Raw genomic sequence first — 18,845 nt, 5'->3', positions numbered from 1 at the left:
TCTTAAGAAGGGGTTACCATACACACAATTGCTTTGGCTGAAGCGTATCTGCACTTTAGAATGTGATTTTGAGTATGAAGTGGTTAAAATGTACAAGCAATTTTGTTTAAGGGGATATCCAAAGAAGTGTTTTGATGATGCACTGAGTTCGTAACGAATCCCATACACCAACTAAGAAATAAAAAAAAATTTCTGTTGTTTGTACTACTCAACATATAGTCAAGAAATTAAGAACATAATCGCAAAGCATTGGCATATATTATTGAGTGATCGTGTATGCTCTACATAATTTTTTGATGCTCCGCACTTTTAACATTATAGAGCGAAAAATGTTAGAGATTATTTAGTTAAATCCGATACCTTTACCACACAGAATGTGACAGATGGTCATTTAGATAAAGACACAGTTTTTTTTTCTTGTCTTAACTGTGCTGCGTGTAAGAATGTACATAGGAGAACTTCCTCTTTTAAAAGAAAACAGTATGTTGGCAAAGCTAACAGACAGATCAGAACACGCATATGAGTGCGATAAGAAGAGACGACCAAAAATCTCCCATTGCACGTCATATCAGTGAGGCGAATCACTCCGTTTCTGAATTGAACTTGACTGAACAAATTAAACGTCACTGTAGAGGAGGAAATATTGAACGTAGACTCTTCCAGAGGTAATGTAGATTGATTTTTGATTTGAATTCGATGTATCCTCTGGGAATGAATGAAGATCTTTCTTTGGGTTGTTTTTTTTTTTTTTTTTTTTAGATTGAAATGTTAAGTTATAAAATAAAATGTTCTCTTGATATACAGAACAGTACAAAGTTGATTGTTGTGTACATCTGTATGTGTGTGTGTGTGTGTGTGTGTGTGTAAATATATATATATATATAGGTACAAACAATGTTTCTTGAATGTATAAAACTAAGTGTCATTACTTTTGACGTTTGAACCAGTTACATGCTTAATATTACAATGTTTACGGTAACGGTTTGTACTATAAATGATTGCAGGTGTGTACTTATAAGTATTCAGCGCTGATGAAGGGGTAAACCCAAAAATGTTTTGCTGCTGCACTTGGCACTTTTTGCACTTTTTTTGCACATTTTTTTACTCTGGGGCCTCTGTATAAATAAACTGATGTGAAATTTAGCCCATTTTTGAGTGCGGATTCATCATTCCTTCCCTTTGTTTGGCACAACGTTGTTTGCCACATTGCGGATATTTCACTTTCACCATACCACAGTGGATTGCGGCCATCTTTGGGCAAATAAAAACCAGGCGTTGCTGTATCGTGCACAATGCCTCTAATCATTAATATGCTCATCCAGTACTCTTAATCAAGTTGTAAGTACAACTGAATTATTCCATATCCTGCAAGGACACCAAAGCTGTCAGTACTGTTTAATGAGTTTCAATTAAGCTGTTAGTTTCAGAAGAGCGGCTTGTGCGGGCATCTACACTGGAGCTCTGCAAGGACACAAACAAGACATTTTATTATGGCAGACTTACTGAACGGTGTCTTTGCGATTCCAATCAGAGCGTTAAAATATATATCGGGAGAGTTTTGTTGTGAAATGTTATTATTAAAAGTAGAGGTTCATTTGCATTTATTAGATGGCTCCTTTGCATGTCAGTTGTATTTAAAGGTACATTAGCAGTAAAAGAGGTTTAAGGTCAATCAAAGTTGCAGTCTATTGACATTTTTACAAGATAAACAGTGGACTCCAAAATTCTGAGACATCACTGAAAATCTGGGATTCAAAATGTGTTTTTAAACCTGCATATAGGCCCAAACAGAAAGGTTTTGGATTTTGAACAAAAGGTCAGATTTCTTAATTCATGACTCCAACCAGGCCTCCTAAGCAACCAAATTGGCCCGGTTGCTAGGGAGGGTAGAGTCACATGGGGTAACCTCCTCGTGGTTCGCTCTCGGTGGGGCGCGTGGTGAGTTGAGCGTGGTTGCCGCGGTGGATGGCGTGAAGCCTCCGCACGCACTATGTCTCCGTGGCAACGCGCTCAACAAGCCATGTGATAAGATGCACGGGTTGACGGTCTCAGACGTGGAGGCAGCTGAGATTCGTCCTCCGCCACCCGGATTGAGGCGAATCACTACGCGACCACGAGGACTTAAAAGCGCACTGGGAATTGGGCATTCCAAATTGGGTGAAAAAGGGGAAAAATCCACAAAAAAAATTCAATTCAGCTTTTCACTCAAACTGTTATGCTGATAATATAATATGTTATGAAAGGTGTCTTAAATTAGCTAATTCTTGCATAATAGAAGTATTCTCACTAGTGGTCTCAGATTTTAAACATACTACACTGTATATAGCAAGCAGACTCTGGCTATAATTAACAAGCCTTTAAGACTGCAGACAAACAAACTTCAGCCCTTCTGCGACTACAGAGAGAGAAATATATGTATCTAGAGTGTAAAAAAGAACACTTTCTGCTTGGACAAATTCACTTAGGCTAACTGTTTTTATTTATGTTTACCAAATTGCACAAATATGTAAATTATTCACTCTAAAACGTACTCTTAAACATGCAAAAATATGCAAATGATCTACTATAAATGGGCTTTCAACATAAGTACTGCATGAATAACAATCGTGTTTGCTTTTCGTATAATGCTCATGCTTTCCTGATCTTTCTCACAAGAAATTCCTTACCTTATTCATGCAAACAGTCATGCTGACGACTCAGACGAAACTCTTCGAGCTCTGACCTCTAGGGAGAAAATGGACTTAAAGGCCATATTGAGTTGATACATCAAATTAGTTCCCGTGTAATTGCAAGGCATGACGTGCCATGAAACTTGTCAGCTATAAAGCTGTCGGAAAGACATCAACGACCATGTTAAATGAAGACACAAAAAAAGACCATGGGTTTATGACTTGGTGCTGTTTTTGGACACCAGCCAGTGAGGTGGTGAGAAGGATATAGCCTTCTTGAAGATTTTAAACGTTTGCACTCTATGGGAGTATTGTAGCTGTGCATTTATTGCATGTATTAATCAATGATATTTTCACAGATGCTTTAATTAAATACTCCTTTAAGATGCCTCTGAGTCAAGGCTGAGGTTTAATAATAATGTGAAATTAAAATTTGAAACAGTACCTGTAAATTTAAGATGGCACATCGTTCGTAAATATGAAAAATACATGCAATTAGTGGTAATTTTGCAAAACAGTTATGCTTGAAAATATAGAAGCATAAATACAAAGTTTGGTTGGTTGTTAAGTGGTCAATTTAAACATGATAAGCACATCTTATTTACCTGAAGACCCTCTGGCCCGACACTAAGTGTAAACTAGCTAAAGTTTGCCTTTCTAATTGTTACAGATTGCACCATTAGCAAAATATTGTCATAGCTCCTGCCCCATAGACTGTAGCATGCAGGCCAGGGTTAATTTGCATAATAAATCTTAATTGAGACTCATTAAGCACTTGATTGGAAGCAAATCAGGTACACTGTGAACAATTTTTAGATTAATGAAGTTTTCTGTTTTTTTAAGCAACGCTGTTTTCTGCCGTTTTCTCATAAACTGTAAGGAGACCAGAGAGAAGATGTGTTTCTCATAGGAACACAAGCAAAAAGAGGTCGAGTTACAGACAAGTCTCTCGAGAGGCAAAATAATGCAATCAAACACGGTTAGCCAGGTTTATTACACAGATCAGCAATGGACGACACATGTGCTGAGCATGTTTATAGGTAGAAATACCCACAACTATTTACTCAAGGAGAGATTTTGAGAGCCAAATTTGTTTTAAATTTACAATACTTTATCAAATAAATATCAGTTCTGCATTAAATAGTCCAAAAATAAATGGTAATTTAAAAAAAATATATTAATATTAAAAATAAAACTAATTGGGGGGCCTGGGTAGCTCAGCGATTAAAGACGCTGACTACCACCCCTGGAGTCGTGAGTTCGAATCCCAGGGCGTGCTGAGTGACTCCAGCCAGGTCTCCTAAGCAACCAAATTGGCCCGGTTGCTAGGGAGGGTAGAGTCACATGGGGTAACCTCCACGTGGTTGCTATAATGTGGTTCTCACTCTCAGTGGGGCGCGCGGTGAGTTGTGCGTGGATGCCGCGGAGAATAGCGTGAGCCTCCACATGCACTATGTCTCCGCGGTAACGCACAACAAGCCACATGATAAGATGCGCGGGTTGACAGTGACAGATGCGGAGGCAACTGAGATTCATCCTCTGCCACCCGGATTGCGGTGAGTCACTACGCCACCACGAGGACTTAGTGCGCACTGGGAATTGGGCATTCCAAAATAGGGAGAAAAAGGGGAGAAAAAAATTAATTAATAAATAAAACTATTAAAATACATATTATTATTATTAATAATATTTGGATTAATACTATTTATTTAAATTAATTTTAAATGAATAAATATCAAATAAAACCTAAAAAATATTAAAGTTATTTATTAGAAGTTCTTTCAGTAGCCAACACCAATGGTGACTGTATGTAAGAAATAAATATCACTCCTGTTTTAAATAGTAAAAATGGTAAAAGAAATGTTAAATATTAAATATAAAAAAATACAACTATTAAAATAAACATTACTACTAATAATATCTGGATTAATTCTTATTTAATAAAAAAAAATTAAGTGAATAAATATGAAAAATATATTAATACAAAATATTAAAGATACTTATAAGTGAACAAACAAATGATTTCAGTAGCCGATACCTATGGTGATATGTATTTAAGCAATAAATATCAGTTCTGCATTAAATTTTAAAATATTAAATGTTAAAATAAATGTATTAAATATATTAATATTAAAAAATACAACTATTAAAATGTATATTCTTGGTAATCATATTTGGATCAATTATTATTTATTTTAATTAATAAATATGAAAAATATTACAAATTAAAAATATTAAAGATATTTATTAAAGAGTTTTTCAGTAGCCGATAATGGTGATATAATGCATATATTTATATTAAAGTAGTAAGTCATGCATTACAGTGATCTTGAGCACAAAGCATAAATGGTTAAATTTATTAATATAAATAATCAGAATAAACAACTCATCTATCAAGTAATTTAGCTCATAAGCCCTACTGTAGGCTGATGTCAACGCAGCAACTTATACATTTATAATTTATAATTAATCCGCTTTGCCGATATATCGGTCTATCACTGAAATGTATACATTATACAATGTACTACACGTGTGTTGACCATGTTCATGTGTGAAATATATTATTACTATTAACTATTTACTCAAGGAGAGGTGCACAAGAACGCTGCCAATTTTGTTTTAAACAAATAACATTTAAAAATCTAAGGTTATTTTATAAAAAAAAATAGTAAAGTAGTAAAAAAAAAAAAGATGTTAAGAATCTAATATTAAATATAATCTGAAATATTAAAATAAATATTAATATTAAGTTATGTTTTATTACAAATTTAAAAAATATTACAACTAAAAATATTAAGCATATTTAATAGTGGCTGAACAAAATTACTTCTTCAGTAGCCAATAGCAATGCAATATCTACAAAGAAGGTGGCTGATATAATGGCGATAAGCCATTAAATCAGAATTTAGAGTTAGAACTATCTATTTTATAATGAACATTTTACACACATTTATTAAAAATTAACAAAACAACAAACATTCAAAAAGACAGAAAATGTTCATTATCCATTGACAAGCTGTCATAGATTTTGGAACTGATGCAAGGGGAGCTAAAACATCTGTTTATCAGCCACTCAAGCACAGTTAAACATGGCCAAATATCGGCCTGCCAATATGCCTGGCCAGCATCACTATCACATAAAAAGCAAACCCTTTAAGAACAAGAAAACATAAGTATCTTTTAGTAGGTACAGCGTTTCCATCTAGTTCCCTTGTGATCACGACACCTTCAAAACAGAATAAAGCTTTTGTGTTCATATCAACAGGATCCTATCGCAGAGGAGAGGGGTAAATATGACAGCGAGATCTGAAACCCGATCCCAATTCACCGTTCTCGTCCGGACACAGCACCCTTTCTGAAATCCATCTGGACATGAGTACGTGAGCCCACACTGATTGTTTTGAACAACTTTGGAACCATATGGCCTGCCGTGGAAAGTCGACAATTACTGAAATAAGTCCATTCTCAATCTTTGTATCGTCCGTGCGATACAGTAAGAAACGTTCAGAAGAGTTTCTGGGTGTCTGTAATGTTTAAAAGATTATCCCTATCTGTTTGGCAGGTGTACTTGCCATCCAATGCGATCATTTTAACTGCCGTTGTACACTGCAACACCATCAAAATTCCTGCCGGTAATCAAATACCGTGCACACAAAAGGCGTTTTGTGTTATCGTTAGGCCTCCCCCCAAGTCTGACTTTCACTCGAGAAATTGACACAGATCAACTCTCTCTCCTCGCCCTCAATCTCCCAGACCTGCTTTCTGCCGAGACCGGGTACAAAATGCCATTTTGTAATTTCTTTTATACTCGGATGTCTGGAAGGAGTAATGAGTTTGAGCCTGAATGCAATAAAGTCTCTCCATAACCTCATGATTGTTGTGTTTAATGAAGAAAAAAAGAAACAGAAATAGCTTTTTGCAGCAACGAGCCTGTAAAAACATTATCTTGCCCGATTGTCCCGCTGGCGTATCAAATTGTGTCATTTGCCTGGAAACTGGCGCAGGTCTCGGAGGGAAGGCAAGGTGAATGGTGCGGCTGAGAGAGCGGGGGTACGAAGCAAAGCTGTGCCCTTGTCCAATCAGGACATAGGCATTATTTCCTCATCTAAGGAACGCAGAGTGCTCCGGGGCAAGGGAGGCTTCTCCTCTCTCACCTAGACGTAGCACCACCCTGTCTGACTCCCGGAGTAAAGCCTCACAAAGTAATACTGCCAGCTCCACCTGCTACCGTCGGGGCATGCTGGCGGAAATATCATGACATCATTACCACTGAGACAGGATAAACGTTGCTGTGGTTTAACTGTAACAGTCATGTAAACAAAAACTAGGGTATTCGCACAATACAGGACAAAAAGTAATGGCTGTATTTTGAACACACTCTCAAATACTGGACAAATGGCTGTGTATGTGACGGTGCAGCCTGAACACTCCTTTTTGGCATGCATGGTATTAACAACATCATAAAACAAACATTTTACATTCCCCGGGTAATTTGCTGGCTATCAAAAGCCTGAACAAAAACCGAAATGTGATTCATAAGAACGTATTAATGTAATAATAAGATCGTCATTGTGTAATTTGTAATAATTTTCAAGCACACAAAAAGGAACGGAAGCTATTGGGCGTTATTTCCTCCACATTGAACATTTCTTTTGTTTACTTTCGCCATAAAGGAATATTCTGGGTTCAATACAATTTGAGCTCAATTGTCAGCATTTCTAGCATAATGTTGATTACCATGAAAAATAATTTCGACTCATCCCTCCTTTTCTTTGAAAAAAGAAATACACAGGTTCCAGTCAATGGGGAAGTCAATGGGGCCAATATTTTGGAGGGTTTAATGGCAGAAATGTGAAGCTTATAATTTCATAAAAGCACTCAAATTAATTATTCTGTTAAAACTTATTTGAGTGTATTATTTGAGCTGTTTCAATCATCATTGTAACGTCAATTTAGGGGTTTCGGCATTACGTCATCATGGCAACAAAATTGTAAAATTGGATATAACTTTACACAGAAAAGGTTAGTATGCACTTTTATCACACTAAAATCATGTTAACACCAATATTGTTTACATCTTGTGGCTATACTTTTTAAACAGTGTGTATATTAACGTTTACGGATTGGCCCCATTGACTTCCATTGACAGTGCCTCACTGTAATCAAAATCTTTGCTTTTTTAAACAAAAGGAGAGATCAGTCAAAATAAATTTGTTGAGGTAATCAACATTATACCACAAATGCTGTCAATTGAGCTTAACTTGTACTGACCCCAGAATATTCCTTTAAAGGGATAGTTCACCCAAAGATTCATTGAAGAAAGAAAATCATACAGGTTTGGAATAACATTAGGCTGAGCAAATGAAAAAAAATTTGGGTGAGCTATCCCTTTAAATTCCTGTTATTTGTGCAAATATTTGTGCTGGATTGTCTCTACCTAGACAAACAACATCTGCCTTGATCCTCAGATATTTCCAGAACAGACCACTTAAGAGGACTTTGAGCTAGCCAATTCCCAGAAGCCCCTGTCACTCACTTATTGGCACTGCAACACTTTAATGCCTTTGACTGTACTCCAATTTGTCTTGTTAACAACAAATTGGGCAAGCGGCCTGAAGTACTACGGGCCATTCAAAACCTGATTAGAAACTTAAGCCAGTGAGAAATATCATAGGCCTCACTGCATGGTATGCAAATGACACATATATGTTCAAATTATGCGGATTAATATTTGTGTACAACAGCCATTGTGGCCAAGTAGAAAGTTCTATTTAACCCTCAGAGACCCAAGCATTGACATTGATGATGTATTTCTTATTTCCCTCCTTGAAAGTGTTTTCAGGAAACTACTGATTATAAAAAAGATATTTTTGTATTTTGGGGCGATTTTTGTGTGACTTTAGCAAGCTATGACATTCAACATGCTATTTATTTTTATTTTTTTTCACACAAAATCTATTCTTTTGATACAATTTAGAGTGTTAGCTACTGTTTTTTTTTTTTTTTGTTTTTTTTTGGTTTTTTTTAACCATTTTTAATAAAGAATAAAACACAAATGTTGCAATTCTGCTACACTGGGTCTGTTTCCACGCCATTTTTCCACTAAATTAACACAAGGATGACTCACATTTTATCATTGCCATTAACAAGATTACTGTACTTATTTGTTTACCTACATATCTTTCTATTAAAATATTTTATGAAAAATACCACTTTGGGACCTTTTATTTATTTTAGAGATGCAGTTATTTGCAAAACATTCTAACTAGGCATGTCCTAAAATATCGATACATATCAATTATTTATCGCCACGTTATTTTACCAATGTATTTTTGAGGCATCGATATATTAACATTAGCCAACATTTGAATTAGAAGCATAATTTGCGTGCTTTCCAATTCACTCAGTTTTGCTTCTGCTGCATGTCTGGCGTAATAGCATTGGGAGACCACAAGGGGGTGAAACATTTACTGAAACGGGTCGCAAGGCACAGGAATCACAACATAGGACGGGTATTTTAGAGCTTCTTGCACAGGACACAAATACACATAGGTTAAGAAGGTTTTTCTACCTCTTCAAGAATGAAAGTGACATTCAGAAATTTGCAGGTTAGTGTATGAAATTGGTTTTACTGCAAAAACTGAACGATTAGAAATTATTATGCAATTTCTCCATATGTATCTTTGAAGAGGTTTCATTCAAGCCGTCAAACCACAAGAAGATACTTGTAACTGAAAATACATTGTGTAGGCTATATGAAAGATGCATATACACAATATATCATCCACTGATGTAAATACAGTAATCTTTGTCCTTTTGATTTGGGTTGAATTTAATGGAAAACTATGCGAGTTACACTCCGTGGCACTGCAGATTTTTGAACAGCCTCCAGAGGGGGCGAGACCGCTCTGTGTATGTACCTTCATTGAAAATAATAATTTCGAATTTTAGAACACGCCAGAAATGTTCGGTGTGCAACCCCCTTTAATTTACCCTGCCGCTCACACTTATTCTGTTGAGAAATATGTTTCAAAACACAAAGTTTATTGTGCAAAGGGTAGCCCTTTTTATATCTGAAAATCTTCCGATTATCGATGAGCGCAAAAGGCATCGATTCCAAGCCTAGTTCTAACACACATGAGTTGCGAGACAAGGAAGGCTCGCGAAGCTAGTCCAACAACTTAGTCTTTAGGAAATGCAGTGACTAAATAAAAAGCGCATTAAAATAGTCACATTTCTAATGATGTTGCTCGATTTAATATCACCAGCAAAATCATGACAAATATTCTATTTATATAACTCAGCCCTTGTGCGAACAATATCAAATCAAATCCCATCGTTCTCTTTGACTGCGCTGAGAATTTGTTAGTTTTTTCTGTTTTTAAGATTTTTCATTTTCCTTTTTTGCGCAAAAGCCAAAATGGCGTCAAAGCAAGATCATTTTACAACATTTTAAACATAAAATCTTTAATGTTGTGTTTTTGGATACAGTAAATCCAATACATCTGACCTTCTAGTGACTGTAAACCAAAGTCACACAACCAATATGTAATTCTGCAAGGATGCGTCTTTGCTCTTTCACTGCGTTTCCGCAGCGGAGAAGGATAACCTGGCGAATAGCGCTGCCACATAACGAAATGAAAGCCATTTCATACCTAGAAACCTCTACATCTTAAAAGACTGTATGAAAATTGAAAAGGGGAGGGGGGGGGGGTGTGTTAAAAAAAAAAATCTCATTCTTTGCATCTTCTCTGGTCTTATTTTAATACCTCTCCCTCTCCTTGTTCACCCCTCCACACATCATTAAACATATTATTATAACATGACTGTCAGCTTGTGTCTCTCTCGCCGCTCCATTCTTGCTCTACCAGGTAATCAATTTGTCGTCACTCTCTGTAACCCCAGTAAAGTCATCAAGGGAAATGAGTTACAGCTGCAAAAAGCCTTCAAGAATATAGGTGTGTTGGGGGGGGTGGGGGTGGGGGTTGGAAAATGACAACATGGGCCTGGAATATTCCGCCGCTGATAGCACATCCCAGGTCTCGCAGATGAAATATTAATGCACAATTTGTTTATCTGCGGGCCCACATCTCTCCTGCGCCGAGCTGTTAATTTTCTATCTGCGCAGACAACGGATCAGTCAGACATGAACTCTTCACAGCCATTACCGGGAGACATTTTGATTAAGTATTCCTAATGTAGTGGATAGGAAAGAATGAAAACACTCTGCCTGCCAACTTTTGATTGACCATTAAGCCACTGATGAATGTGCCTGTCAAAGAGGAGACAATTACCTCAACAATGAAGAAACTCTTCTGGAAGGCTTATTTCTCCATAGGGCTGACACATTTACCAGATTACAGGCGAGCGGGCCCAGAGCGTGTAAAGGGATCGCTTAGGAATCTTCGCAAAAGTTCACCCAATAATTGCACCGGCTTTGTTACAGGGAATGGGGCTTTTAAAGGGGAGTGAAAAGCGTGTGTTTGCGAGGGAAAGTGACAGAGAAAGTAGAAATGGGGAAGAAGGGACTTGGTGTCTTCGGGGAGTTTTAAGATCCGCCATTGCTGGCAGTGTGTGCAACCATCTGTGGGGTTTGTTTACTGTTATTATAAAGAGTGATCATCCTTTTACCTCATAAAGACTCGAAAGCATCTGGCGTCAACTTACACAGCAAAACAGACCCACCGCAAACACTTTCAACCGCTAAGTTTGATACCTTACAGTGTTTTGATTGCCGCTCACTTCTCTTTTATTAAGAAAAACACCTAAAACAGTTAGGAAAAAAAAAAAACAATCAAATAACAGACTACCGCCTTACCCTGTGGCGTTTGGGTTGAACTACATATTTAAATTACTCATTACATTTTTCTCAAAACATAAACTGTGGCTATTCATGTGGAAATTTAAATTACATATATTTTTTAATCATTTATTATTCATAACAAACAAATGATAATGCTAATTTGTTTATCTTCTAAGCATACTACACTGTAAATCATGCTTTGTCAGGTAATCTAAAAATGTGCTTCATGTTGTGACATCAAAATATGTGGTTAAAATATTATTTAATATGACTGAATCAGCCTGACTGCATTAGGTTACACCAATGAAAGTCGTTTTAAGCAACGGCACAGTTTCACTTTTAACAGTGTAGTCATCTTGGCAATCACCCCAAATATTTTTCAGCATTCAAAGCTTATAATTTCAGGTTAAAACAACTCCAAAAGCCTGGGAAAAAAACAGACTTTACTTTGAGGATGCTCCCTAAAACATTTATGTTCTAAAGCCTTTTAATAATCCAAACACCACCTGGGGTCATGGGGAAGGCTAACAAAGGACCGATGATAAATGCCTCTATTAGAAATTAATCTATCAATAAATACAACGTGACATGTGATCAATCATATGCCAAATCAAAGCCCAAGGGGACAAAGAAAACAAGAAAATGTTTCAGTGAGTGTAGCCTTCTGGTATACAGCCAGTTGCATAGCAGAGCATGAGAAGATTATGTCTAAAAAAACCTTGAGCTGCCTACCTAGACAGCATTTTTGAGCATCATGGGCGCATTCTAAACATAATTCTGAATATTGCTAACAATGCTGCCTAGGTAGGGAGCTTAGAAGGTTTTGAGACAAAGTATACTGACAACATTGGTATACAACTACTGTATCAAGTTAAAAAGAAGCAATATGAAGAAAAAATGGCATTTTCATCAAAACTAATGATGCAAATTGGATTAGGCTTGCCAAGACAACATCATTTATTCAAAATATTGCCCAAATGCTGTCCAAGTCGAGTGCTCACTAAGGCATTGAGACACAACCTGTGAAGCAAAGTGTGCTGGCAAGACTGGTATGCAATTTACAAGTTAAAAGAGGGCAAAAAAAAAAAATAAAAAAATCGTTTTAGCGTAAACATACAAACACGGGATTATTCGCGCGCTCTTGCGTGAGTGCGCGTGCGTTCCAAAACTCCGTTTGTATGTGCGTGTCCGCTTGTCTATGAGATATTACGGGTTCATAGGAAGTTCAACCGATATTCGAATCCAAAAGCGGCACTTCTTTTCATAACCGCACGATTCGATTCATTCGATTCGTTTACTAAAACGCGTAACATTTCGTATGTCAACAAAATCGGGCGAAAGTTTCGAACTTTTAAAAACTTTTAGAACCAAACACTGATAAAGCAGAACAAAAAAAAATAAAAAATAAAAAAAAAATACAATGACACCAGACTTGGCGAAAAAATTCAAGATTTGTGTTTACCCCGGTTCTACCAACCCTATCGCTTAAAAACAGTAACACTTTAACATTATAAATGGACCGAGTAGTAAACCTTGCGTAACCCCTAATTCACTATTATTATCTCAAATCAGCATTATCTGCCATTAAACATCACCTTTCTAAGAAAGCAGCAGTTTAACTTGCATCATAAGAGAACAAGAGATTCATTCAGGTACAAATTCATCCATTGTGTCTTAAAACAACGGATGAATCCTATTCATGTCGTTATAAATGTGAAATGATAGGTGTCAGGTTGAATCCTTACCCGCTGCCCGTTTGGGTGCCTGCTGTTTCCTCCTTGGCATGTTCAACTCTCTTTAGTTCACGTACAGTGAATTTGAGCCCAGGTGAAATTCAGTATAAGCGCTCTGATAGAGTCCATACAGTATACGCGCAATAGCGACTCTCTAACGCACTTCTCTTCCGTACAATCCAGTATAATAGATACGCTGTCCAGAAAAAAAAAAAAAAAAAAAAAACCAGGTGTCTCTATTTACCTCTCTTTCCTAGATAGATAGCTGTATGGCGGACTGTTTTGCTTTGCTTTGCTTTTTCTTTCCGTCTCTTATGTTGTGTTCTTCTTGTTCCCAAAGCCAGAAGGGATAAATGCTGTCAATCGGTTAGACTCCTGGTCTCGTATGAGACGTATTACGAAAAGGACAGAAAAAAGGCGTGTGTTTGAAATAATGTATATCACACGCACACATACGGCGATGCCAGCAGCAAACATCGATCCATAGAACAAACTGAACATTAAAAACTCCTCCTCCTCCTCCCTCCTCGCCTGGACTTGATGATGGCAGCGAGACATTTGTTACACTAGATAACCACGAGTTTATTAAAGAGACAGAGGCCAAGGAAAAACATTAGACAGCCCACAAGTCCAACCGTTTATACTGTCGCTCTGCTGCCTTTTGCTGTAGTTTCAAGAGATGCTATACAGTAGGCTGTATATATATATATATATATATATATATATATATATATATATATATATATATATATATATATATACAGTTGTGCTCAAAAGTTTGCATACCCTTGTAGAATTGGTAATATATGTACCATTTTTAAAGAAAACATGAGTGAGCAGGCAAAACACATTTCTTTTATTTCTTATGGGATTCATATTCAACTGTAGGTTATAACAGAATGGCACAATCATAAAACAAAACATGGCAACAAAGAAAAAAATGAAATGACCCCTGTTCAAAAGTCTGCATACCCTTAGTTCTTAATACTCTGTATTGCCCCCTTTAGCATCAATGACAGCGTGCAGTCTTTTGTAATAGTTGTCTATGAGGCCCCAAATTCTTGCAGGTGGTATAGCTGCCCATTCATCTTGGCAAAATGCCTCCAGGTCATGCAAAGTCTTTGGTCATCTTGCATGAACCGCACGTTTGAGATCTCCCCAGAGTGGCTCGATGATATTAAGGTCAGGAGACTGTGATGGCCACTCCAGAAGCTTCACCTTTTTCTGCTGTAACCACTGGAGGGTCAACTTGGCCTTGTGCTTAGGGTCATTGTCGTGCTGGAAAGTCCAAGAGTGTCCCATGCACAGCTTTCGTGCAGAAGAATACAAATTGTCTGCCAGTATTTTCTGATGACATGCTGCATTCATCTTGCCATCAATTTTCACAAGATTCCCCGTTCCTTTAGAGCTCACACACCCCCAAAACATCAGTGAGCCACCAACATGCTTCACAGTGGGGATGGTATTCTTTTCACTATAGGCCTTGTTGACCCCTCTCCAAACATAGCGCTTATGGTTGTGACCATAAAGCTCTATTTTGGTCTCGTCACTCCAAATTACAGTGTGCCAGAAGCTGTGAGGCATGTCAAGGTGTTGTTGGGCATATTGTAACCGGGATTTTTTGTGGCATTGGCACAGTAAAGGCTTCTTTCTGGCAACTCGACTATGCAGCTCATTTTTGTTCAAGTATCGTCGTATTGTGCTCCTTGAAACAACCACACTGTCTTTTTCCAGAGCAGCCTGTATTTCTCCTGAGGTTACCTGTGGGTTTTTCTTTGTATCCTGAACAATTATTCTGGCAGTTGTGGCTGAAATCTTTCTTGGTCTACCTGACCTTGGCTTGGTTTCAAGAGATCCCTGAATTTTCCACTTCTTAATAAGTGATTGAACAGTACTGACTGGCATTTTCAAGGCTTTGGATATCTTTTTATATCCTTTTCCATCTTTATAAAGTTCCATTACCTTGTTATGCAGGTCTTTTGACAGTTCTTTTCTGCTCCCCATGGCTCAGTATCTAGCCTGCTCAGTGCATCCACATGAGAGCTAACAAACTCATTGACTATTTACACAGACACTAATTGCAATTTTAAAAGCCACAGGTGTGGGAAATTAACCTTTAATTGCCATTTAAACCTGTGTGTGTCACCTTGTGTGTCTATATCAAGGCCAAACATTCAAGGGTATGTAAACTTTTGATCAGGGCCATTTGGGTGATTTCTGTTATCATTATGATTTAAAAAGGAGCCAAACAACTATGTGATAATAAATGGCTTCTATGATCACTATCCTTAAATAAAAGTTTTTTTGCATGATCAGTCATATTTTCAAAATCAATGCCAAAATTTCACAATTTCTGCCAGGGTATGCAAACTTCTTAGCACAACTGTATATCAAATGTCAAATTGTTGTATTTTTAGTAGCTGCTACACATTACACATTGCTATAACTAGTAATATACAGTATTGTATGCAAATTGGATGCTGTAACACTGTATACAGTTGCATATACTGTACAGTTATAGTTTCCAGATATGCTTTATAAAGTCAGAGAGCCTGGCATTATAATGTTACACCTGCAGACAAGTATGCAATATGTAATTACATTTAGTAGCTGCAAGAAATTAGGCTATAGATAATTATTGTCATTGTTGAAGTAATTAACAGTGTTGGGTAGCTCAGCAAGTATTGATGCTGACTACCACCCCTGGAGTCGTGACTTCGAATCCAGGGCGTGCTGAGTGACTCCAGCCAGGTCTCCTAAGCAACCAAATTGGCCCGGTTGCTAGGGAGGGTACAGCCACATGGGGTAACCTCCTCGTGGTCGCGATTAGGGGTTCTCGCTCTCAATGGAGTGCGTGGTAAGTTTTGCGTGGATCGTGGAGAGTAGTATGAGCCTCCACATGCTCCGCAGTGTCATGCACAGCGAGCCACGTGATAAGATGCACGGATTGGTGGTCTCAGAAGGGGAGGCAACTGAGACTTGTCCTCCACCACCGGATTGATGTGAGTAACCGCACCACCACGAGGACTTACTAAGTAGTGGGAATTAAGCATTGCAAAATTGGGAGAAAATAAATAAAAAATAGTAATCAAATGCAAATTATGCATACTTCACTAAAAAAAGTAATAAGATTACTTTACTGATTACATCCTTGAGAAAGTAGCCACATTACTAATTACTTGAAGTTTCTTTCTAAAGCAGTTTTTCCCACTCAGCTAGTTCAAAATAGTCTATATTTCCTCCTCCATTGTCGCACACCGAAATGCAAACAGGTGTATATGTGAATTCATATTTTGGTTACACTTTCTATGAAGCCGATATTTATAATGCATTGTAAAGGCATTTTAAATGCATTATCGTGCGTTTGTAATGCCACATCATATACCTATAATATGTTATTACTTCTCAGAAATAATTGTAACCACAATTATAATACATTATAATACTGTTCATAGTTATACCTTAGAGTATAATGCATTATAACATGACCAACATCAAATTTTATCTGCATATTTTAGAATGTATTATACATATTTCTGTTATATACAGTATATTAGGTATGCTTAAGTAAAAAGAGAAAAGCAATGTTTTTTTATAAACAACCATAATATATTTTTAAGTGATTACAAGACATTAGTCAAGCTTGTAAAATGCTTATTATAAACACTGGCAGCAAAAAGTTTAGAATAATGTACAAATTTTGCTCTTTTGGAAAGAAATTGGTACTTCTATGCACCAAAGTGGCATTCAACTGATCACAATGTATAGTCAGGACATTAATAACATGAAAAAATACTATTACAATTTGATGATGAGAAAATGTTCAGAACTTCTTAAATTACTTCTCATCAATAAATCCTCCATATGCAGCAATGACAGCTTTGCAGATCCTTGGCATTCTAGCTGTCAGTTTGTCCAGATACTCAGGTGACATTTCACCCCACACTTCCTGTAGCACTTGCCACAGATGTGGCTGTCTTGTCGGGCACTTCTCACGCACCTTACAGTCTAGCTGATCCCACAAAAGCTCAATGGGGTTAAGATCCATAACACTCTTTTCCAATTATCTGTTGTCCAATGTCTGTGTTTCTTTGTCCACTCTAACCTTTTCTTTTTGTTTTTCTGTTTCAAAAGTGGCTTTTTCTTTGCAATTCTTCCCATAAGGCCTGCACCCCTGAGTCTTCTCTTTACTGTTGTACATGAAACTGGTGTTGAGCGGGTAGAATTCAATGAAGCTGTCAGCTGAGGACATGTGAGGCGTCTATTTCTCAAACTAGAGACTCTGATGTACTTATCCTCTTGTTTAGTTGTACATCTGGCCTTCCACATCTCTTTCTGTCCTTGTTAGAGCCAGTTGTCCTTTGTCTTTGAAGACTGTAGTGTACACCTTTGTATGAAATCTTCAGTTTTTTGGCAATTTCAAGCATTGTATAGCATTCATTCCTCAAAACAATGATTGACTGACGAGTTCTAGAGAAAGCTGTTTCTTTTTTGCCATTTTTGACCTAATATTGACCTGCCAGTCTATTGCATACTGTGGCAACTCAAAAACAAACACAAAGACAATGTTAAGCTTCATTTAATGAATCAAATAGCTTTCAACTGTGTTTGATATAATGACAAGTGATTTTCTAGCACCAGATTAGCAATTTAGCATGATTACTCAAGGATAAGGTGTTGGAGTGATGGCTGCTGGAAATGGGGCGTGTCTAGATTTGATCATAAATGACTTTTTTCAAATAGTGATGGTGCTGTTTTTTACATCAGTAATGTCCTGACTATACTTTGTGATCAGCTGAATGCCACTTTGGTGAATTAAAGTACCAATTTCCTTCAAAAACAGCAAAATCTGTACACACACACACACACACACACACACACACACACACACACATATATATATATATATATATGTGTGTAACCACTCAACATGCATTCAACATGCTAGCATTCACTGTAATAGTTAATTCTAGCTAGTACTAGCTAGGTTTCCTCTACTCGAAGCATTTAAGATTAGGTAACTTGTTAATTTTAAGTTAAGTGCCATCAAAATGTATGAGTACGCTTACTCAATATTTCAAATTAAGAGCAATCAATGTGCATGTGTAGTACAAAATCAAAATCTGACAGTTCTGCTTACTTTAAATTGTAATTTAGTAATTTAAAAAAATTGATGTAACTGATTACCTAAAATTGTTTGAGTTCTGCTAACTTATTCGGTTTTATAGTGTTCTTTCTGTAATTCACTGTAGATACTGCACAGTTGGTTATAATTTCCAGTTATGCACCATAAAGGCAGAGAGCCACACATTAAAATTTAATGTGCAGAGAAGTTTGCAATATGTAATTATGTTAAGAAGCAACTAAATGACACATAATTATTGTCATTACTGTAGTAAATAATTTGACATTGTAATGTAAAGTTTAATGTAACTTGTCTGTCTTTGGCTGTAGTTTCCAGAGATGTTGTTTACACTGAAAAATATGGGTTCCTGTAGCTTAACTTGTAGAGCATGGCATTAGCAACATCATGGGTTCGATTACCAGGGAGCACACAAACTGAATAAAATGTATACACCGAATGCACCGTAAGTCGCTTTGGATAAAAGTGTCTGCCAAATGCATAAAATGAAAAAAAAA

At 36.9% G+C, this 18,845-nt stretch overlaps 1 protein-coding gene across 1 annotated transcript in view; it reads right to left on the bottom strand.

Moving 5' to 3' along the window:
- The window catches only part of LOC127419981 (teashirt homolog 2-like), a 74,235-nt gene extending 60,521 nt beyond the window's left edge, over positions 1–13,714 (bottom strand). Inside the window, exon 1 of the mRNA XM_051661862.1 lies at positions 13,218–13,714. Within this exon, the coding sequence (XP_051517822.1) occupies positions 13,218–13,257 (40 nt within the window). The 5' untranslated portion in view covers positions 13,258–13,714. The remainder of the gene's footprint in view (positions 1–13,217) is intronic.
- Between the last annotated feature and the right edge of the window lie 5,131 nt (positions 13,715–18,845).

The sequence above is a fragment of the Myxocyprinus asiaticus genome, chromosome 29 (genome assembly GCF_019703515.2).
Source record: "Myxocyprinus asiaticus isolate MX2 ecotype Aquarium Trade chromosome 29, UBuf_Myxa_2, whole genome shotgun sequence".
NCBI classification, from domain to species: domain Eukaryota; kingdom Metazoa; phylum Chordata; class Actinopteri; order Cypriniformes; family Catostomidae; genus Myxocyprinus; species Myxocyprinus asiaticus.
The sequence above is the reverse complement of the archived record's forward strand: the minus strand, read 5'-3'. Positions and strand labels throughout refer to the sequence as shown.